Here is a 23,896-nt window from a genome sequence, read left to right as displayed (position 1 = left end):
TTATTATTTCTCTACTGTATGTGAGTGTGTGCATGTAAAAAAACAAAAAAAGGAAAAAAAAACAGAGGAAGGAGAGGGTGAGTGGGAGTTTTGTCAGACCCTCGGGGAGAAGATGCAGCAATTAGTGTGTGTGTGTGTGTGTGTGTGTGTGTGTGTGTGTGTGTGTGTGTGTGTGTGTGTGTGTGTGTGTGTGTGTTTGTGTGTGTGTGTTGGGGTCAAGCCCTTCCCTGGATAGGCTCTTGGGAAACACACTGGTGGATGGGAATCTCCTCACACTGTCCCTCGCCGTGATGTAAACACACACACACACACACACGAAGGCTGATGTTTCTTCTTGATCTCTCTCCACACACACCCTCCCTTCCACTCTTCACACACACACACACACACACACACACAGATGAACCCCTCCACCTCCAGCCCTCCCTCCCTCCCCGGGCCGTGGCCTCTGAGCTGGGAGACGGCAGCAGAATAGAGTCCCAGGCCCGACATCAAAGATCCATAACAGACCCAGAGGTCCTAACTTTGGTTCCGGGACCCCTCGTGAGGTCGAGAGTTACAATCGTGTGTTTGTGAGATAATTATCGAGGCTGTGAGAAAAATAATGTGTTGGAATCAGTGTTTCTTTCAGTTTTTGCATCAAGAAGTTTCAGCCAATCAGCTTCACCTGCAGCTGTAAACACTGTAACGTAGTTTAAAGGTGCAACAAGAAAGAGTTTTAGATGAAAACATTTATAAATTATAAACAAAATGTGGAAAACAACCATTTTCACGCCATGACGTCTATCTGTCATGTTGCAGTGATATCTGACAATAGCCTGCTAACCAGTTAGCCTATTGGGTGTTCTGAGCTCTCTGGCTGGACCGCTAGATGCACAGCTAACCGAGCTAACAGCGGCTACATTTAGCAGTAACTCTGTGGGGTAGCATGGAAGAAGATCCGGGGTTCAAATCCTGCAGCAGAGTGCCAGATTCATTATATTGTACCATCTTCTTATTTGGAGTTTGCTGGCCTGTTCTTACAAATTGCACCTTTAATTTATATTAAAGCACCATATTATATGAACCTAATCATGTGTTTTGTATGAACAAATCTAGTAACTACAGCTGAAGGACAAATGTGCTCTGAAAATAGCAGACATGTCCTCCAGGTGATGGTACACAGGCGGTAGGATCTTAAATAAATGAAGATTTTTAAGCTTTAACTTGTTCTTTTCAAACTTCTTCTCGTTTGGTTTGACACCATAAATATATCAAACACTGAACACAACTTTTCCATTTGCTTGTGGCCTCTTCCACCCCGCCAGCTGCCAACTCTGCTCATCCTCAGAGGCTTTTAATTTGACAGAACAGCGCCCTCTTCCTGTCCTCTGCTGCACAGCAATCCATCACATTTCAAAATAAAATGCAGGTGGACAGAGACTGACATTTGCTGCGTCTTTAGGGAACAATAGTCACTTTTAAAAATGAATTATGTTAAAATTATTAGAAGATCTTCAGGAGACAGTTTACATCACCTATTTGTGTGGATATTTAGTGATTTTCCCCCCACATCTGGTGACCTGTACAGGTGTGCTTGACAGATTTATTTAATTAATTCCAGATTTTATGTCTTATTCTGATGAACCGACCCTGTTAAAACATTTTACTGAAGGCTTTTATCTGCTGCAGGGTTCATTCCAGATCATCATCTAACCTTTTCCTACCAGACATGATTCACTGATTCACGATTTTAATGTCAAAACGCTCCTTTTACAATAAATGCATGATTAAAAAACAGCATTTTTGTTATGACACAGTCGACTCATGTCCGTGGGGCTCATTCGGCTTTAATTTGACCTACATTTGCTCGTGTTGTTATGAGAAAAATTCAGCGGGAAAAAAAAAAAATCCAACCACCATCTCTGAGACTGTCCGTGCTGCGCTGCTTGAGCGCCATAATGCCGCGTCTCAGCGGTCACGACAGTAAATGTAATATATCGGCATTTCCTGTCCCCGCAGTGCCTTCGGTGTAAACCGCAACATCACACACGGGACTTGAGATCCGGGAGGGGACGCACTGACCCGAGGAAGAACCCACGAACCTGCGTCAGAGGCCGGGTAAGTGTTTGGGAAGGCTTTAGCAATTTGATCCTTCTGTCATTCGCAGCCAAGCGTCAGCATCCTCAGCATGGTGTTACACCGTCCTCAGTTTGTAGAGATACTTTCCGGGAAAACCAGACTTCATTGAACAATCGCACAATTTAAGGTTATCCCGCCGTACGGCACAATTGCGTGTGTACAAAATGTATTAAAAATATTATTCTCATACGGTTAAGACTGATCTTAATTTCGGCATTAATAAAATCCAGCAGTCACTTATGCTTCAGATAGATTTCAGCTTTTTTCACGCAGGGCTGCCTCGCTACTCACTATGGAGTAGGGTCGTTTGGGTGGAAGGGTGGTGAGGGAGTTTCAAACGGGACAGTTCAAGAAGTTTAGAGTTTGATAAAGTAAAAAATATTCCTATGTTATTTTTCTTTCCGCCGAATATTAGACTAAACGTGACTGATTTAGAAAATAACATTTAATCGCTTTTTATCGGTATTGATATATGTGTATACGCGTAAGAACCTTAAATCGCTTGATTTCTAAATGGAGTTTTGAACGTTTCATTGAACGGAAGCCTGAAACACATTGAAGGTTTTGCTGCGCGACACATAAGACACACCACATTGATTTCTGATCGCCTCATCGATATTTTTATGATAACAGCATGCAGGATCTACATCTGGCTGCTGTGGCTCCAGCTGTGTGCACGAACAGGGGACTGAAGGGGGATCGTGTCCGCTTCAGTGCGCTCAGCTGACCGCGTCCAAGGTCTTTCTTTTAATGCCAACAAAGCGGTTTCACACGTGAATCCTGCATCCTCTCAGATTCAGAGAGATTTCAGATTATGGATGATTTCACCGTGCATGCACCAGAAAATCAGATTATAGATTTGAGACTGTAAATCATCAGACACATTAATGTATTTGTAAGAAAAACATGTTTATTCCCCTCATAATTTATAGTTTTTGTTTTTTTGTTTTTGTTTTTTTTAAATGTCATGGCTAAATTTAGACGGACTCACTTGACCATTTTTGGGCTTTTTGAAATATTTAAGAGCTTTTTTCAGAGTAATGTTTTGTGAAATATTTATAACCTGACAACAAGAGGATTTAACGACCCCATATGTGAGGTTTCAGTTAAGTTTTGGGTTACAAAGATGCCAAACGTGTAACCGGACGAGGTGATAAAACTTCAGCTGCAGGTTGGTGTAGCTGACATGTTGCCGACTGAGGATGAAGCCCATAATAAACCTCCAGTCAACTCAACTGGTTCAAGTTTGGAAATCTGATAGGAGGGAGCGACGTGTCAAGTCCCCAGATGTTAGGCACACTTTTACCGGAACATACTAAATGTACACCTTCAAAATAAAAACAGGTTTCTGTCATTAGGGAGTAAGACAAACTTTATTCTAGGCCATTATTTGGAACAGATACATACAGAAGTAAAAGAAGAAAATACAGCAAATGAAAATATAATGTTGTGAGGTTAAGACAGTGAACATTTTAAAAAGATGTCAGCTAACAGAACTGAATGGGAATTAATTGTAGAATGCTCACTTTAAATGGCAAAACAAAAGGAATTAAATTAAACTAGTGTAAACTGAATAGGAAATGTCTTTAAAGGGGTTTCTTCATTTGTCAACTTGTCAAGGGGAATTGTTTCAAATTTTAATTTTAATGCCTTGATTATCTTAATTGGTACGTTAGAAAGATTATTTAATTTAATCACCTTGAAACCACAGTAAACTTTAGTTTTGCTCCCTGGTGGGTTCATTCGGCCTTGTGATAAAGAAAATACATACAAATATTATTACAAAAACATGTGTAATGTCTCCATATTTTATGATCCTAACATAGATGTAAAACAAGATTTTTGTTATCATGTTTAGGTTTATGTTCGGGTCTTTTATTTTGAAGGACACCACCGGAAGCCGTGTGTCGTCTCGGTTGTAACTTGACACCGCGGTCGGAGCAGGCAGCAGTATGCGGAGCAGCTGATGCTCTTGCGGGGCTAAAAATAATCAACTTTTTTCACTCCAACTCTCACTGTATTTTGTTTCTTTTCCTCTTCTTCCTCTCCTCTGCCTGTTTTCTTTCCTTAAACAAAAATACTTATCCAGGATATTGGGAATGAAACGGTGTCAGTGAGGATTATTACTTTTCTCCGAGGTAAGAGTCGTTTTCCTCTTTTCTCGTGAAGCTAGCTTAAAACTCAATTTCATTTTAACACCACCATTGTGTACATTAGCTTCCTCACCCTGAGCTTTATGTAGTACTTTAAAATTGTTTGGTTGATAAACGAGGCTGTAGTCTAACACAGGTGCTGCTTTTGCTCCAGGCTTGTGGTTTATTTAGTTGTAAGCTAGCTAATTTTAGATATTTAATTTATAGCACTTGTGTCAGGAGGAGGACAAACGTTCACTTGAGGACGAAATTAAATGTTCTGTCTTGGTAATGTCGCTGCACGCATTAATCACAGGCTAAAGGTCTAAAATCTGAAGTTATAAACTGATTTTTTTAGTGAAAGGTGTCGTGAAGTATGTCATTTTCTAATTTTTCTGGTAGTTAGCATAAATTCCAATGCTGTCAATTTAAAAATTTGATAAAAGGTATAAAAACGTTAATCTAAATATAACTAAAACCATCTCTAGGGCATCATATATTTCTCTGGTATGAGTTCCTGTGCCCTGTATGTCCTTATTAGTCCTTATTTGTCCATAAGGACACATGAAAATACACCAAAGTACCAGGTGGGTCTCCGCCCCAAACAAAGATGGCCGCCAGATGGCGCTTTTGGCGGCCATTTTGTTTTTGTTTTGGAAGAGGAGCTAAATAATTAGTTAGCTTGTAAAACGAATTAAATTCAGCTTTTACTGTGAACTGAAGGCAATGTTTGAGTAAGACGACACATAGTGGGTATGAAAAACAAACATTTCCCTGCTCAATACTTTTACAATAAAAAATATTTTAAGTAAGTTAGTTAAATCTCACTAGACGTAAAAATACGCAGTCAGAGGTCCAATCTGACATGAGAGTTTTGATGCTACCAAGACATGAATGCAGTCAGATCAGCAACCTGTCAAAACGATCCTGAAAACAAGTAGGCAGCAACATTTCATGAGAGTAACTCCTAACTGAAGCTGTCGTTAGCTCAGTTAGCTGTGCAGCTAGCAGTCTGGACAAGGGGGTGTTGGTGTTTACATTGCTAGCGCTTGGAGCTTTTATGCCAGGGTGGTCTCGCTGGTTTGCATGGTAACTTCTGCAGCACAATACACAAATGTCATTGCGTCAAAACTGCTATTTCTTCACATTTTATTGACATTTTTTGCTATTTTTTTTAGAAAAACTTCCCAGCTAAAGTGCACATATTGTGATTTAATTGCAAAGTGACATCTATAGCTTATTTGTTAATATGCTGTCTGTTTACTTGAATCAAGATGTTCTCATCCAGACATTGTCTGAGACATTTTGTGGAATATAATTGCTTTAAGCCTAGTACGTTGAAGGTTTGTCAGAGACTCAGTGTTGTGAAGCTAATGTTAACTCTAAGCTCCAGAGGGTTAAAAACAAGAGCAACCAGAGTCTCCTGAATCTTAACACATGGCGTCATGACAACCTTTAACGACACCTCCAGCGCGTTGCCTTTCCGGCACATTAACTATTAATGCACCATAAGCCAGAGGGCATGTAGCTGGGCAGTGCCCCTGAAATAGCTCTCATGCCTGACACCGGCCTGCATTTGTGTTTCTGTGCCGGTGAATGTGTGTACTTGACATGCCACGAGAAGTTCTGACCGGGTCTCCAAAGTTCAAGCCAAAGCAGTGCTAGTGACACAGACGGCTGACTGTTTCAGGATCATGGAAGAAAAACGAGATCAGATGACAGACGATACAGTTTGTACTCATGTGTGTGTTTTTGTTTTTTTGCAGATGGGTGGTGGCATGGCCCTGTCGTTTTGCGGCAATGACGACCATTTCAATTCCTACAACGTGACGGATGGCGTCCTGAACAATGGCTGCTTCGTGGACGCTCTCAACCTCGTTCCCCACGTCTTCCTGCTCTTCATCACCTTCCCTATCCTCTTCATCGGTAGGTGATTGAGACTGACACATATAAATACATCTGTTTGTTTGTGCCAACATATTTTCTTGTGTGACGTTAATGCAACATTTGTATATTTTATTTTTCAGAAAGAAATTGACTGGATTAACTACACAAATGATTTTTGGTGCTTCTGCACAGTAAAAGTCACAAGTGCTCCAGTCTGTGTAATGTGTATTCTGACAGATGTTTAAATGTTTCCCGCTTAAGCCTTAAAGCTTCACCTTTTCTGCTGGAAAGTCAGAACTAATCCTGTGAGGATTATTGGAGCAGAGGGAGACAGACAGTTTGATCTTTATTCAGATTGTTTGATACGTACGGTATTCTGTTGTAAACCATCTGTGGAAGTAAACAAGCTTGTTTGTCGCTAGTTGTGTTAGCAGTGTGATCGACTAATCACCTCTCCAGGGTGCACCGGCTCTTTCCTCTCACCAAGTGCACCACGTGACTGTGTAGGATAAAAGGTTTAGAAAATATGGATGTCTCGGTCCGTGTCATTTATCCATAGTATTTATCAGGGATATCTCGAGTTAAACAATCCTGAGAGAGAAGAGAATTTGCACGACGAGGCAGCTTTTTCTGTAGACTTTTATGAATAAAAACTGTATAACTTCATTTTGAATCATGCTCAAGGTTTGAAGAGACCACCACAGCTGCTTCTGCCCTATTTTAGTAAAGATGCTTTTGGTTTTTCTGTTTAATAGTTTTGGCCTCATTGGGACAGAAGATCAAACCATCTGCCTCTGCCCGCGTCTTATCAGCTTCACAACTGTACAACAAACTACTTCAACATGTTTTTACTGTAAATTGACTTTTGTTTAAATGCTGAGTCATTCAGAAAAAAGGACCTTGGGCAATTTACAGTCTTGTTCATTAGAGCAGTTAGCAGGAACAATATGGTATGCAAATAGACAACTGTTTTCTCAGTGAGTCATACATACATGATTAACAGTATCTAATGTCTTAAGCTGCTCATCCCACTTTGGTTTTCCCCTCAGCCAACAAAAAGCAGATCACAGATCACAGAAAAATTTTGACAAAAGAAACATTGAAATCTGAGCGCAGACGATTTGAACATTAAAAATGATTTAAAAAAACAATCAGGACGTCTTTACTGGACTTTTTTCTGGCGGTACTGTGATCAGAAAGGCTTCACACAAAGCTGAAAACCTGCTGTGACCGTGAAGAGTGAGGGAGGAAAACTTGCGTCGGTTCCCACTGAGCTGTGCGGCAGTCATCTGTCACTTCAGGGTCACTCCAGAGCAGATGTGTTAGTGATATTACAGTAACTCAGACACACACACAAACGCACACGGACACTATCTTGTCACCAGTGTGGACATTAAGCAGCTTTGAAGGGTAGTAAAGACGGGATTAGAACAACAGTTCAGTGATCCAGTGGGGACAGGAAGTGCAGGAAGCAGTAAAACAAACAGTAAACAAACTGCAATAAACACAGTCAAACTGAATATAAGCAAAAATACTGGAATAGTATAAAACTGAGAGAGGAGGAAACATTTATTTAGTTCAATACTTTTCCTCTCCTGCATCTGTTTGTGTAGCTGTCGACGAGTGAAGTTCACGTCAGGAAGGAAGTGAAGGAGGATGGAAGGATGATTGTATCACAAATGATAAATGTATTTAATATTGCTTTAATGGGATATCTGAATCACTGTGCAGAGAATAATGTTCACTGGATGTGGGTTTGGTTAAATGTATTGTGTGTGTGTGTGTGTGTGTTGTGTGTATACGTGCGTGGTGAGTAGTTGATGGGAATAGTTCTGACCAGAAGCCCTCAGCTGGTTCCCTGAGGACTCACTAATTGATGCTTCCTGGTTCTGTTTTTTTTTTTTTTTAAATGCTCTCTGTCCTCTGAGCCTCCAAAGTGGCTGCGGTCCATTTAGTTAAGAGCAGAAACAAACCTAAAAGTTAAAAGCACAAACAAATAATCACACAACACGAACTGGCGAAATACTTCCCTCTTCACAGAGGCTGAGACGCAGATTTTCGAAAGGATGTCCCTATAATATCGATCGATCAATCAAACTAACCCATGGACGCAGCAGTAGAGCAGCCGTGCTCTGAGAGGTAAAATTACTGGTTTTATCAAAGTAATCTGGTGGATTTGAAGAGAGCACTGATCGATATAACAGCTTCAGTTCCCCATCAAGTCACCTAATACAGCGACATCAGTTCAGCTGTGTGAAACATGACTGGTTGCCTAGAAAATGGATCTCATTCTGAAAGAAATGTTCCAAATTATTGACTTGCGAATTAAACTTGCAACATAAAAAGCTCTAGTGGTCTTCATTTGATCCTTCAAAGTAAAATAAACTAATCTGGAACTGTTTAGATAATTAATTAGTCATAACTTTGTCTAAATGACAAATATTCGATAATTCCAATTTAAAAATGTGAGAATTTACAGTACATTGATTCCTTTATCCTGCTCCAGATCCTTCAGTCTTTCTGTATCTGTCTGTGTGTTCCAGGTTGGGGCAGCCAGAGCTCCAAGGTCCAGATCCACCACAACACGTGGCTTCATTTCCCCGGCCACAACCTGAGATGGATCCTCACCTTCTCGCTGCTCTTCGTCCACGTCTGCGAGTTCGCGGAGGGCATCGTCTCCAACAAGTGAGACATAGGAGAGAAATCCCATCAGCTCACGACACAAAGACTTTCTTCAGCAACATTTTTTTTTTTTTTTAAATGTGTAATATGTTTTCCATATTAATTATATTTTTTGTTTGCCTCTTGCTGTAGGATGATGCAGACCAACCACCTCCACCTCTTCATGCCGGCCTTCATGGGTTTCGTGGCAGCCACAACATCAGTGGTTTACTACCACAACATAGAGACATCCAATTTCCCCAAACTGCTGCTGGGTAAGAGGCAACACTGGGAGCATCGAGCCAGATAATATCTTATCTTTACTTTTGCCTCTGGAGACACTAAAGGCTTTATATTATCCTTTTAAAAACAGACTTTTTATGATTAATATCCCCTTGTAAGTTGAAACAGTGAAACCAAGCAGGAAGTGAAAGTGGCTACAGAGATTTGCAGCCCTTCTGAGGGGTTGAATATTCACATTTCATACATCTACGTATTTCTTTAAGGGCAGATGTTTTTGCATCAGTGAAGTGGAAGAAATCCAGCACCGCTAAGAGCTGCCGAGGCTTACATAATATACATTATAACCTGCAAACGAGGTCCCTTTTACAGATGTTTTCTGTTCAACACCATCATAACACCACTCTGTAACGTGCCTCGTCTATTATCCACACAGTCCTGTTCATCTACTGGGTTCTGGCGTTCGTCACAAAGTCTATAAAGCTGTGGAAGTTTGCAGCGTACTCTGTCGGAGTGGAGCACCTGAGGTTCTGCATCACAGCCCTGTTAGTGATGCTGTACGGGCTGCTGATGGCGGTGGAGATCAACGTCATAAGAGTCAGGGTGGGTTGTCACTGTTTCGTCCTACATTTGAATATTTTCCCCCAAATATTTGCTTCAATTAATGTTGCCCTTCTCTCTTCCTGCAGAAATATGTCTTCTTCGCCAACCCCCAAAAGGTCAAACCACCTGAGGATTTGCAGGATTTGGGGGTTCGTTTTCTGCAGCCATTTGTCAACCTGCTGTCCAAGGTAGACAACAACAAACACACAGCCATATTTTACATTTTAGAAAACTGGACAGTCTGAAATACAAGTAGAAATGTAGCCGATTCAAATTTGTGGGCTACAAGTAACCTGTCTGAAAGTGTTCCAGTACATGGTAAATATTTTTTGGCACATTTTAGGCAACATATTGGTGGATGAACCCTCTCATCATGGGAGCCCATAAGAGGCCCATAGAGCTGAAGAAGATCGGCAAGCTGCCCATCGCCATGAGAGCTCTCACCAACTACCTGCGGCTCAAAGACGCCTACGAGGATCAAAGGGTGAGCAGATGGACGCCACTGACGCCCTGCTGTTAATCTGAGTTTTCCTGATTAGACACAAACTTGTTTAATTTCTAACTCCGTCGACTCCACACAGACAGCCGAGGATCCGGATCGTTCCCCTTCAATCTGGCGCTCCATGTATCGAGCGTTCGGTCGCCCCATCCTGCTGAGCAGCACCTTCCGCTACCTGGCTGACCTGCTGGGCTTCGCTGGGCCGCTCTGCATCTCCGGCATCGTCAAATACCTGGATCCTCAAAATTCTGTTCAGACAACAGACAAGTCCAAGGTGGGTGTATTCACAAGACCGTAGCCCAGGAAGTCACACAATCTTGTCATGAAGAAGACCCTTCGTTGTGGGTAAGAGGAGGTCCTGGAGAAGTCTGCCTGTCAGCCAGACTCCTCAGACGTCTTAGGCGTGATCCCTGGTCCATCTCTTAAACTCAGAGGTTATTTTTAAATCTGCTACCTAGAGTGAAAAATCAAAAGTTTCCATAGAGCAGCTCGGAGTGTGAAGGGTACACGATGGTGCGGCGAGTTCATTTGCGACCTGTCAGAGGTGTCAGGGTGAGGTTTGTTTCCTGTCTCCTGCGAGTACCTGGAGCAGTGGAAAAGTTTCGAGGCCTTTTAAGAGAGATAGAAGATTAGCTCAGGGGGCCAAAAACAACACACAGTGAAGATGGATCAGATTCTGGAAGTAGGTTGTGACATACCTCAAGTGCATCGTATGTAGCTGCCAAATATGGCTTCAGTTTATGTAGTAATTGTAAATTGAGTAATAACTGTGGGGTTGCTCACCTCTGGAGGTTTTCTTCTGACTCCAACAGACTCGTTACCTGGTACAGAGTCACGTTTGAACAGCTTGTAATGAGCGCAGACTGACTGAGGCGACAATACGAAACAAAATAAAACGTCATTCATTTCCCTTTTGGGGAAAAAGATCAGCTGAACCGGCCGATGTTACCAAAGCCATCAACAGGACTGAGGTCTGGCTCATATGTTTACACAGGATCATTTTATTAAAGCTTAAGTGCAAATTAGTCCAACATCTTGGGTCATCCGCACACATTGTGTCACCGTCCGTCAGTGATGTCGTGGGTGGTCGACCCGCTCCCAGAGTGATGTCACCGAGGCGTCGGTTCAGCCATCATGTCACCGCTGCACGTCTGAGTGTGTAAACGACGCTGCATCTGATGTGATCATGATGTCTGTAATGTCATAATGTGCTGGTGCTGAAATGACACCACACACACACACACACACACACACACGTAGCTTTATACATGTGAGGACCCTTGAGGAGCTAATCTGTTCTCTAAAGCTAACTTTTTACCATGACAACAACATACCCAACCTCAACCCTAAATCTGATCTCAGACATGTCATCACATTTTAAAGATTTCCTCATGACGTCAAGATCTAAAACTCAGTAGTAAGTAATAGAACATACAGTGTAATTGTAGACAGTAACTATAGAAAATGGGTCAAAATCCTTTATCAGAAAATTGACTTTTTATTACTGGCAAAATCTGTTGAAGTGCGACAGCTCCTGTTCTGTCGGGGTTGATATCAAAACGGAAACAAACAACAAATTATGGAGCAAGAGAGCAAAAAAACAGAAGATATCAAATCAAATCCTCTCCTGTCCACCTGGACAAAGCATTATTCAATAACTTACTGATTAAATATGGTATTGATGAAAGAATCCAGTCAGTGTCTAATCATTCTGGCACTACATCAGATATCTACAACCAAACATCAAGTCTTGCATCTCTTCCAGATATATCAGCGTCTGCCCCAGTGTTTATAAATCAGCTATTCAGATAGAGGCTGACAGATATTTCATCTGGCAAAGGGGGAAAAAAAAAAGCTGGCAGAGCCGATCACAGACATCGACTCCTCCTAAATCCGTGCCAGCTTCTTCCAAAGGCCGTAAGAGCTGTTAGGAGAGGCAGAACAGATGCTTCTGTAATGACAGTGTATTTTCATTCAGTCCATTTGGCTGCACGTTGTTATAGTTGACGTCTAATGTGAGCTGTTGTCGGGTCCGTGCCTGCCTGTTAAAGTGGGTATAATGGGCAGCGGAGATAGAGCGCAGAGCAGAGCCGCATTTCTAAGTGACATGGAAAATTTCCCACTCACCTCACACTCTGTGTCGGTTTAATACAGAGGGAAGGTCTGCGGAGCATCAGACTGAGCTTTTTGGTACAACAGAGAGTGTGTTAGTCCATGTGTGTGAGTTCATCGTTTTATTCATAAATCTAGTTTGTACGCTGCTGTTCAAAGGTTTGGAATCACCTTGAGCTGATTGTAAAGGTCCTCTTAACCTGTGAGGGGTTGACCCTCATTTTCAGGTGAAGGTTCCTTCAGTGTTAATTGTTAAGGTGATAATTCAAAGCAATAAAAACACTGAAAAAAGCAGCTCAACAGGAAGTGTTATGAGCCAAACTGACGTTAATCTTAGCTCAGCTTGTTTGTAAACTGAACAGCCGGAAGTTGGATGACTAAATTCCTTGATTTTGTTTGAGATTTTATTATAAACCAGTTTTATTGTGTGCAACCATTCAAGAAATACTTTAATTTTACAGTTGAATGTATCTCAAGCGCGCACGCGTGTGTGTGTGTGTGTGTGTGTTTTATTCTAGGAGCGATATTTCGGCGTGTACTTCATGTCCTCCACTGAGCTGCTGCAGAACACTTCGGTCCTGGCTGTGCTCCTCTTCCTGGCTCTGGTCCTGCAGAGGACCTTCCTGCAGGCTTCGTACTACGTCACCATAGAAACAGGCATCAACCTGCGGGGAGCCCTGCTGGTGAGTGAAACATCACGGAAATTTCAACTTCGGACGTTTTGTTTCCGTGCTGAGGTGGTGATTTGAAAAGCGTCTGCATGATTCATCTCCCTGCAGTCTCGTTATTTCATATTATTTCATCCTCATACAAACATTATCCAACTGAGTTGACAACAGCTGATTTTAAATGCTGAGGGATTCAGTCAGCTTACAAGGACAGCAAAGTTTCATAGAGCTTCACGTTGTGCAGTAACATGATGACAGGGTTCTCTGAGGTTAAATAAACAGGAACAATTGTGTCATTCAAAGCGAAAACGGATCGAAATGAGCTGTCAGTTTGTAGCATCGAAATCAAAAGCAGAATTAACAATTCATCAAGATTTCTTTCCATCTCCACACTCGCCTACTTGGTCAGTTATGATCCTTCATATCATACATTTGTGATTCGTGGATGTTTCATATTTGTAAAACTTCCAAAAAGATGAGAACAGTCTTTGACGTCATCACACTTTACTGCTCATATTCAGTGGGCTGTAAAACCAGGGAGTAAGCGCTCAAGCCTTTATTGATTTGTTTGAAAAGAGGGTTTGCTGAAGATGTATTTAAATGAATCTCTCACTCGAGCAGAAAAGCCTCTGACATTAAAACCTGGGGACTTAAACTACCCACTAAACCCCAGTATGCTACTGTTGCTGCCGCCGAATATATTTATAGAAACTGGAACGTAATCTGCAGCATTAGGTCGCATTCAGACAGTCGACGGGACTGAGTGAAAAACCCCAGTTGGCTCAGCCTCAAATGTAATCATACGTGTTTCTGTTTCTGTTTCTAGGCGATGATTTACAACAAAATCCTGCGTCTGTCCACCTCCAACATGTCTATGGGCGAGATGACGCTGGGGCAGATCAACAACCTGGTTGCCATAGAGACCAATCAGCTGATGTGGTTCCTCTTCCTCTGTCCCAACCTGTGGGCCATGCCTGTACAGGTACAGTCAGCTGAATTGGACCTCCTCACAGTAATGCTTCAAAGACAACATTTTATTTACCCTCTCCTTGTTCCTTTTGCAGATTGTGATGGGAGTGATTCTGCTCTACTATCTGTTGGGTCCGAGCGCTTTGGTTGGAGCGTCGGTCATAGTTCTGCTGGCTCCAGTCCAGTACCTCATAGCTACTAAACTGGCAGACACACAGAAAAGCTCACTAGTAAGCAGTCCTCTTGTATCATTGTTTGTGTTGTTTCCTGCAGAATGATTTGCAGAACTCTCACTCTGAACTTAATAAATCTGTTATTTTACACATGATTTTTTTAATCTTCTGTCGTCTCTTCTGTCTCAGGAGCACTCTACAGATCGTCTGAAGAAGACCTCAGAGATCTTGAAGGGCATCAAGTTGTTGAAGTTGTACGCCTGGGAGAATATCTTCTGTGACAGCGTGGAGGAGACGAGAGGCAAAGAGCTCACGAGCCTCAAAACCTTCGCTTTCTTCACATCGATGTCCAGTAAGAGGAAAAATATCAGTGCATCACCTGAGTTTAGAATGACTGCATTTGTTTGTGACGTCGTAATCTATCTTGGCTTGTTATTATTGTTGTCACGTAACATCTAAGTTGACTAGAAGTATGTTGTGGAGCTACAACATCACTTGCTTTTAGCTCATTACGACTGTTTTCTCTCTCTCTCTGTGTAGTTTTCATGAATGCTGCTATTCCCATTGCTGCCGTTCTTGCGGTAAGAAAAATTCACTTCATTAGCAAGTTTTATCATGAACCTCTGTGTGTGTTTTTTATTTATCTCCTCTAGCTTGCGTCCAAAATGATGTGAAATTACATATTTCTTTAATCGAAAACATCCAGTTTTGGGGGATAACGACCCCTAGACCCTTTGGCATGTGCGTGCAACAAAGTTTTTAAGGGAAGACGCTACTGATTAAGCCTTACAAACTGATGACAGGGAAGTCATGAGCCAAAAGCTCATGAATGTGGAACAGCAGATAAACATCTGCCACCGCTAACGGTGAAAGTCCTCTGATTTGCACGATACACAGGGTGCATACTGGCTGATACCGATCTTTGGCTGACGTATCAGTGCATCCCGATCAGCCAGGGTTACTGAACATGAGCGAGCAGATGGTGAATTATAAATTATTGTCTTGTAGACGTTTGTGATGCATCACTTCATCAGTGAAGAGGGTCCCACACCTTCTGAGGCCTTCGCAGCTCTGGCGTTGTTCCACATCCTGGTCACTCCTCTCTTCCTGCTCTCCACTGTGGTCAGATTTGCTGTCAAGGCTCTGGTCAGGTGAGTTTCTGATCGTGTTCATTCTCGTCGCGAAGAGATTGACTGGTGCCACTGAAGCCAACCGGTGATGCTGTTTAGGCTGAGAGAGATAAGGAGATATAGACATGACTAAACAAGGAAGACAAACTGGAGATGCAGAGTCACAGACTGGATGTGGTTCCAGTGGAAAATCTAATTAAAGGAACACGGAGGAAACATGACAGCAGCGAGGAGAAACTCTAAACTCCTGAGAGATTACTGGTATCGTCACAATCACACTTATTCAGGGACTGACTGTGTGTGTGTGTGTGTGTGTGTGTGTGTGTGTGTGTGTGTGTGTGTTCACAGTGTCCAGAAGCTTGGTGAGTTTCTTCAGAGTGACGAAATTGGAGACGACAGCTGGAGAAACGGAGACATGTCTGTTTCATTCGAAGCTGGAAAAAAGCCCATGGGGATGGTGAGTCTTGAGCTCAAATCAGTCAACAAAACTGAGCATCGTCAGGGAAAATGTCAGCTCACCTCACCTCAACTCAGGTGTGAGGCACATCTTCTGGGTTACGAAGTAAAAAATCCAAACATTTATTCCGTATTTAAAACAGACGTCCTGAACAAGGCACAGTGAAGGTGCCAAGAAATGTCTTTAATGAGCTGAGTTTAACAGCCAGAGCCTCCTCGTGGACAGGGGGTTTGGATCAATGAGGTGAGCCAGATGACATTCCTTCCGTGTTACTCCAGGTAACTCGTGTCCTTTCCAGGTTGCTTTAGCAGGGTGTTGAGGGACGTTGTGTAACATCGGTCCTGTTTCCTGCAGGGACAATGTCCTGATGAGCAAGGAGAGCGTTGAAGGAGTTAGACAGTGATGTGCAAAGATGCAAGTTTCGAGAACGAAGATCAGCATAATTAAATGTCTTGTGACTGGCTTATCTGTATTTAAAGGTCCAATTTATAAGTTAGTTTCATTCCCAACTTGAATAGTGCTGCTTTGGTATTCCCTGGTCATAATTGTTGTGTTTTTGAGGTCATGTTGGGTTCTACAGAACATCTCGACCCAGTGAACTGCAGCCCAAACTTTAATCTTGTGTCTGTCTGAGGTTTCAGGTGACAGAGTCACATGGTGACTATTACGTTGCAGCGGGATTAACACTGTTTGTGTCTAAAATGGACACACTCATGAGAGCTGAGTGACTCACAGAGCTCTTTAGAGGTTTAATGGTTTTTAAATAGGATTGTAGACACAACAAGTCCATTTTCATAATGGAAGATTTATTTAAATGTGATATTCAGCAACTGAATTCAGTGTTTTTACAATCATTGCAACAAAAGATACTTAGATTCAGATTGTAATATTGAGCTCAAGCTGAGTTTTTCAGGCTTTCCGGTTGTCAATTTGATTATTTTACCTCTGCTAAGTGTGGAAACCCTTTTGAAGCTCATCTGCAGCAGCTGCATTATGTCTCTTTTATGAAGCCATTACAAACTCAAAGTGGTAAAGTGGTCAGACATATCTTGGAGCTAAGTGGCCGCTGCTGCGGTTGTATTGAATTGTTCTTTTCAATAAGATTAATCAAACACTGCAGCATGTAAAGTGACTCTTTCTGTAACACAATGTATCCTCAGATCAGTACTTGTGTCATCTGTTCACCCCCAAGTCAAGTAAAAATGTGAAAGCAACACTTCCTGTACTCTGGAAGAGATTTCCAGAGGTCATTAGAGATGAGAAGCTCCAAAGAAACGTCACGTACTGGACAGGCTGCAGGTTGAATCACAGTTGTGTTTGATCACATATATTTTTGCTAACAACCGGACCACTGGTCAGGTTGTAAAGCAATTAACAGATTTTTAATTTGATGGATGTTTGTGGTCCTCTGGGGGAGGAAGATCAGCTCAACATGGGGGCTGAACCCTCTGGGGCAACATCTTCAGAGCGAACCCCCCCCCAGCACTTCTTCTTCTCCCCAAGGAACTGAAGCGGATGCAGGAAAGTCTTCAGTTTATTAGTCGATACTAACTTCAGATCTCTCTGTTTTTATGTTCCCCTCAAGACTAAAGCAATCAACAGGAAGCAGCCGATGCGCTACCAGATGGACAACTACGAGCAGCCGACCAGGCGACAGATGAGACCCACGGAGACGGAGGATGTAGCTGTGAAGGTCAGGGTCAGAGTTCACATGTGGGGGGAAATGGTTGAAGACGGGGTGAGGACAGAAAAAGAATTTGAGCTCATGGAGATGACTGGAACACAACTGCTAGCGTTCAAAAGATATAAGATTTAAGCCTGGTCAGTGGTGATAGAGGAAGCTTACTGGTCTATATGGACCAGGACTGAGAGGCAGAACCTGTTTGTGAAACATGTTTCAGTATAAAACTTTATCTTGATGTCAGACTGACCCACATCGAAGCTTTTCTGTGTGAGACACCGAGAGAGACGGTTAGAGGCTGCACATTCAGGAGCGATGAACTCAGCTCTCCAGCCTGCTGCCTGACACTTTCCCCTCTTAGTCATTAACTGTGAGGGGACCGTTGGGGATAAACAAGTTTAGGAGCAGAGGGATGGGTTGCCAGATTGATATGAATGGAGACAGAAGAGGGAATTAACAGAAGGAATTAGAATGATTTTCACCCAGAATTTGTTAAAGGTCATAATTGTAACATTTTTATGAAGACACACAGTTTTTTTACATCTGCATCTAGAGAGCTAAGACATTATGATTGTGATTTATTCACTTTAAAAACGTTGGTGGGTCCAAGAGTATTGTTTTGTTTATTTAATGCTGTTGGAATCACGTGGAATCCTCAAAGAGCCTTGGTACAGAAGTTGCCAGTTTGTGGGAACATTAAAAAAACAACAAAAAAAAACGTCTGAGTTAGCAGCTATGTAGCGCAACATCAATGTTATCTAGCATCAGCAAGGTTAACATTAGCTAGCTAATGATAGCAATGTTAGGTAATGCAACAAACGGGCAAGTATTTAGTGAATATTGTCAATAACACCTTTAAGTAATAAAAACAATGATAGCTGTAAATATATCACAGATTACTCACTGAAAAGTAGCCTGGAGAGAAAACACATGTTTATTTTTGCAGCATTATCCCCAAAACATAGGAAAAAAAATCAGTTTTCACTCATTTGGCGTTGAAAAACAACAATAAAAATCTTTGCCTGGATCTGATTTTAAAAGACACACAGTCTCGTAAAATAAAGTTAAATGGTTAGATTGATCCGACAGTAGAGATCATTCATTCTACTGATATCTGTATTTATTACAAAACCACGTGCTGTATCAAGTGTAATCATTCATGTAAAGAGATCATCAGCCCTCACACGTCGACACGTAGGATCTGCTCCCTGATACCATCGTTATTTAACTCCATCAACAGCTGGTTCATATCTCCACTGTTTGTACGTCCACGGGGTCACTGAAGGGTGCGTGGAATCATACACGTGATGTGTGTTTGCGTGCGTCCTCGCAGGAAGTGTAGGGTTCACACGAGAATTTGTTGCCCCTTGTGAACGTGTCCGGCTTTTTCTCAGCCCCTCTGTGAAGGCTGCTCTTCCTGCCTCATCCCTGCGGAGTGATGCTACCGAACCAGACGGTGGTCCGCTAATTAAAGACGGAAATAGAGCGAGCAGGCGTTTTTTCATGGGATTGAAATTATTCATTTTGTCAATAACACACACATGATAATATCGTCTTTCTTATTGTTCAAACAGGAAAGGTCGTTCTGAGTATTGGGTGTCATTGAGATTGTACTGATGCTGTTATTGATACTCCTTATCTGTTAATTTCCTCAGTGATACTTTTGTTACACAATGATTGCTCTCAGAACAGGAATATATCTGAATCAAATGTAACTATATTGTTTCTAGAGCTGAAACAGTATTATTTAGAACAGAAAATCACTATAAACTCACTAATATCTTACTGGAAACACAAATAAATGTCAATATCAGTCAAATACAGTCTAATATCTGGGCTGGTTTGTCTAACAAGCAGCTACGTTTGCAGGAATTTGCAGAATTTCAAGATACTGGCGCAAAAAAAAAAAGGTTTTTGTGTTGTATTTTTTTGGCAACAGATATCACCAAGTTAAGCTTAATTTTCTCGGGTAACTGCGTTCCCTGTGGAGGACAAAACTTTATAATTATCCAAGGTTTTTGTAGGTTTTGTTATTCTATTTCCATTACATGCAGTCAACATTTACTTCGTATCTATATGTTGAAGCAAAAAGCAGCCAGTTTAAGTGAGAAACGCACAGAGGAGCCGGATTAGACTTGTTTTAATGTTTGGGTTATTAAACATATGAAACTGGTCTCAGTTTTTCATCCTCTGTGGGATTGATCTTGTGATCTTGTGATCTTGTGATCTTGTGATCTTGTGAACACGACTGTTCTGGTCCGTTTCCTGCCGCTTCTGACATTTAACCGTTCTTTGGTTATGCAGCAGTGACCCCACATGTGACCCCAAAGTCAGATATTTTCACGTTTCACTCCCCCATTTTTACATATCTGCTCTCCGCTTCCGCTCTCCTTCCCTCTGAGGTCTTTTGATAATATCTGATGGTGATTTTACATTTTGTGCCTCATCTTGCTTTTGATCAGCAGCCACGATAACAAGCTGTGATTTCTGACAAGTTTGTTAAGTTTAACCAATTGATTTAAGTATGAAGGTGAAGCTAATGCCTGGATGTAAATGGGTTCAGTTGCATTTTTAAAACTCAGACATCTGATGGGATACTTCACCTGTTTTAATGTTACGTCATCTCTTCTTATCCACAATGTCTCCACTCCTCAGAACAGATTCATATACAAGTTTTGTTCCTATTTAACTTTTGCTTCCAAAGGAACAAAGACTTTTATATCTCTGAGATGTCTTTTGGGATCTGTGTCATGGGGAGAAAGGGAACAGTGGGGGAAAGGCAGGGGGATTGTCAGATAAAATAAACATTAAATAAACAAATAAATGCAGCAGATGGGAGGAATGTAAACAAGAGTCCTAGCAGGAAGCAGGGTGACCGATCGCTGGACAGGGATTAGATAGACACGTATTCTCTTTGGACATTTAATCCAGTGACAGACTCGTGAAGACAGTTCACACTGCAATCTTACCTAGCAACCACAGAGAAAAGAAACTTGAAAATAGATTTAGAAAATTACACAGTACAGGAAAGTCCTCTTGTCCAGGTTTGAGACAAAATATTTACTTCTGCCATCATTTAGGAGAACAAGTTGGCTCAAATATCAGATGTTAAAGCTCAATAATCAAAGTTTTACCTCCTCTTGGCTGTCAGAAAAGTCTGAAGATTGATTTGTTAATGCTTGGTTTTTGAAATCCAGTGTTTTAAACAATAATGTTCACAATCTCCTCTACGCAAAAATGTCTTTAGAAGAAGGAGAATCTTAACATAATACACAGAAATGATTCGAAGGCTTCGATCAGGCGCCTTTAAAGACGTAACTGGACTACGGCACCTGCACCTCTTGTGTAATGATATTTTATTTCTCAGAGTTCGTCCAAATGAAGTGCGTCAGAGGACGACTTCTGTCAGTCCCACATACCATGAGCACAGTATGTGTCTTGCTTTGTGTGTTAGAGTTATCTCGGCAGATTGCACACCAGTGAACTCAAAGTCAGGGTTTCTTAAACTCCGGGTCAGGACATTACTCTGGGTTTTCTCTCTGGTGGGTCAGCACATAACAAGAAAACAGCACGTAGTCATGTGTTGCACAATGACAACTAAACTGTGAGACAAAACTGCAGTGTAGTGTCGTGGATTCTGTTATTCTAAGGCTTTTTATTTGATCTTTATTAAGTCTAATCTTTCTATTTAATGTCTCTTCATCTTTGTTTTTGTTCAGGTGACCAATGGATTCTTCACCTGGGGAAGCAACCTGTCCACGCTGTCCAACATCAACATCCGCATCCCAACAGGTCGGACTGACCATTCCAACCACTTATAACCAGGCTTACAATCTGTATTTCATCAGAATTACTCCAGTAAAAGTTAGTTTATGTAGTTGTTTTGTTGCTAACATTGTACGCAGATGTAAATATCCTGTTAAAGTAGAGTTCTCTCTGAAAGTTAGTCTTTGGTCTCTATTTCATCACAGATTTATTTTTAATAATTGAGAGTAGCTGTTTATTTTTTGGCCTAGTTAGTTCAGGTTTGGCTACAGTTTGATGGCAAATCTAGCAATGTAATCAGTGTTCATGATAGCCTGTGATTAAGTGATACCTTTGAAGCTAATGTCTGATTCTTACCTCAAAAAACTCTCAAAGTGTGACGCGTTATTCTGTACGTTAACGAGACAGCACAATACTTTTATTTCAGCTTTTAAATCTAGTTGTACTGCTTCTAAATCCCTCTAGATTTTGAGGTTATTATCTGTGAAACGTTTTACTCCATCGGTGTGAAACTCATCCTCGTGCTGTAAGAACACGGTTCGGATGTGAATGAAACATGCAGACGTGCTTGGGAGAGTAGTACAGTAACGCTGCAGCGATGTCACTGAAATACCAAGTGTCAGGAGATCAGGTCATGTCGAGGAGGCTGCCAACAGATGGACAGTGTAGTATATCACACACACACACACTCACACACACACACACACACTTGCATCGTCCCCCCGGGAAGTGACTTGCCTGCTATCCCAGTCATGCTACTACTAAGACAAACAGGATTTGTTATTCTGCCAAGAGCTGGTGTAATGTCATATGCAATAACCGTAGCGCGCGTGTTTCACAGTGAGGACGTTTTCACTGGTCCTCAAGTCTTCAAGGGACTGTTTGAGTTGGACTCGGGTTTAGAGGAGTGTTAATTTTGGCATCTGTTTTAGATTAAGTCATAGTCTTAATGCATAAAGTGATTCACATAGAAGCCAGTTGATAAAAGAGCTTATAGGAGGGATTTGAAAGACAAAATGTAAACATAATCATGCCATTAGAAATTGAAATTCCTTGATATAGAATAAATTCAAACGCAGACAGTAACTTTCTAACCATTTTTCTATCCGCTCAGGTCAGCTGACGATGATCGTGGGCCAGGTGGGTTGTGGGAAATCGTCCCTGCTGCTGGCCATGCTCGGCGAGATGCAGACCATCGAGGGGAGAGTCTACTGGAGCAAGTAAGACGTTACAACAACACTCAGTAGAACAAAGAATCTGCAGAACTTACTTTGCTTCCTCTCAGGACCCAAAGCGTAGCTGTAAGTAGATATTAAGATTCTGAATCTAATCAATATCTCCATTGCTATATGATTTTATTATATTCCTCTGTATAATCATAAACTAATTGTTCCTCCTGTTCAGTATCCCAGCAAGCTGTTTGTGTTTTCATATCGTTTTATTCTCTTTGTTTCACTTTCATCCAGATATTTTCAGTTGCAAATGAAGATACTTGGTTGAAACAACATATATTAGATTAATATTATCTAGTGTGTGTGTGCATAGTGGAAGACTTCAGACTGACAGGAACTATTAATGTATCCATTAGCATCACGTCACTCCCACATCAGTTTCCAGTTTGATTGAATCTTCTGCTTGATGGTTGCACTGAAATGAAATGACTGTTAGCGTTATTGGATTTGTGAGCTCCCTCACTCAGTGATGGAAAACGTGGTCATGGTTATATTCTGAGCTGAATGTAACCACCAATAACACAAAGTGGCAGTTAGTTGGAGTTACTAAATTAATACTCAGGAGAATATGTACGTACTCATGCAACCTTGAGACATGTGGAGACGAAACATTTAGAGAAAATTTGCCCAATTTCACGTAGAAACGACCAAATACAGGTGAAGAAATGTGTCATATTTCAAAAGGATCTTGTTAATGAACAGGTAACGGAGGGAGTTTGCTTTTATGACGTGTCCGTTGCATTCTTTCTTACAGGAAGTTTCACTTTTTTATCAGTCATCTCTACTTTGTCTGCAGTTTGAAAATTGTTAGATGCACATCGGTATCGCAAGAGAATCTGTAGCCTCCTGGTCTGCACACTAACCTTTGCAGTGTGTGTCTGTGTGTGTGTGTTGTGTTCACACGTGATACATGGATGCGTGTGTGTGTGTGTGTGTGTGTGTGTGTGTGTGTGTGTGTGTGTGTGTGGTTTCTATCTCTTTACCTCCTGCCTTCTTGCCATATCAGGCTGCCTGATAGTGAGATGGTCCACAGTTGGGACATAAGGTACTTTTTTTTTTCCTCCTGTCTCTTCTGTCTGAAACAAATCATTTACACACACCATAATCATTCACATTTACGTTTATAATCCGCTTAGATGGTTTACAGTGATTCACATCACAAGTTTAACTGGTTTAAACTACATCTGTGACCAGCAGGGAAACACGGCAGATTATCCCAGAATCAAAAACCCAGAATATAGTTTTTTAAATGCTGTTAAAACAACACATATTTGTGATGTTTACACCCTAAAAACGAAGAACAATCTCCTTTTCAGTGAGAGAAAAACCTTGTTGGGCTTAATTGCATAAAGTCCTACTGAATATACGTAATCCTTTAAACCAGGACAGAGTTATCACCCACACACTCTCACACACTTCCCGGTGCTCATAAAAATATGAGACATTGTCGAGGAAGCCACAAAACCTAATTATCACAGACAGACAATGACCGCATCACTTACATGGCTCTTCTTTTCTGGGTGGGAAGGTTAATTCGATCAACAGTTGGCAGGCTCACATCGTGTC

The 23,896-nt window shown here is 41.5% G+C and overlaps 1 protein-coding gene across 8 annotated transcripts in view; it reads left to right on the top strand.

Annotated features, from left to right (window-relative positions):
• The first annotated feature begins 1,939 nt into the window (after positions 1–1,939).
• The window catches only part of abcc9 (ATP-binding cassette, sub-family C (CFTR/MRP), member 9), a 44,871-nt gene continuing 22,914 nt past the window's right edge, over positions 1,940–23,896 (top strand). For 2 of the 8 annotated variants that reach the window (XR_005078951.1, XM_037121920.1), the window contains exons 1-17: positions 6,020–6,179; positions 8,684–8,825; positions 8,952–9,076; positions 9,478–9,644; positions 9,731–9,832; positions 9,988–10,128; positions 10,226–10,417; positions 12,774–12,938; positions 13,750–13,905; positions 13,988–14,122; positions 14,255–14,417; positions 14,606–14,646; positions 15,074–15,216; positions 15,544–15,652; positions 17,238–17,345; positions 21,053–21,125; positions 22,213–22,318. Coding sequence is in view for 7 of the 8 variants with exons in the window: in XM_037121920.1 (XP_036977815.1) it covers positions 6,020–6,179; positions 8,684–8,825; positions 8,952–9,076; positions 9,478–9,644; positions 9,731–9,832; positions 9,988–10,128; positions 10,226–10,417; positions 12,774–12,938; positions 13,750–13,905; positions 13,988–14,122; positions 14,255–14,417; positions 14,606–14,646; positions 15,074–15,216; positions 15,544–15,652; positions 17,238–17,345; positions 21,053–21,125; positions 22,213–22,318 (2,228 nt within the window). In the remaining variant the exon portion in view is untranslated. Of the gene's footprint in view, positions 2,101–4,034; positions 4,260–4,924; positions 5,007–6,019; positions 6,180–8,683; positions 8,826–8,951; positions 9,077–9,477; positions 9,645–9,730; positions 9,833–9,987; positions 10,129–10,225; positions 10,418–12,773; positions 12,939–13,749; positions 13,906–13,987; positions 14,123–14,254; positions 14,418–14,605; positions 14,647–15,073; positions 15,217–15,543; positions 15,653–17,237; positions 17,346–21,052; positions 21,126–22,212; positions 22,319–23,336; positions 23,376–23,896 lie in introns of those variants that run through there. The other 6 variants (XM_037121921.1, XM_037121925.1, XM_037121923.1 and 3 more) reach the window with 5 other exon arrangements.

The sequence above is a fragment of the Acanthopagrus latus genome, chromosome 14, assembly GCF_904848185.1.
Source record: "Acanthopagrus latus isolate v.2019 chromosome 14, fAcaLat1.1, whole genome shotgun sequence".
NCBI lineage: Eukaryota > Metazoa > Chordata > Actinopteri > Spariformes > Sparidae > Acanthopagrus > Acanthopagrus latus.
Note: the sequence above shows the minus strand (reverse complement) of the source record. Positions and strands in the feature narration are given on the sequence as shown.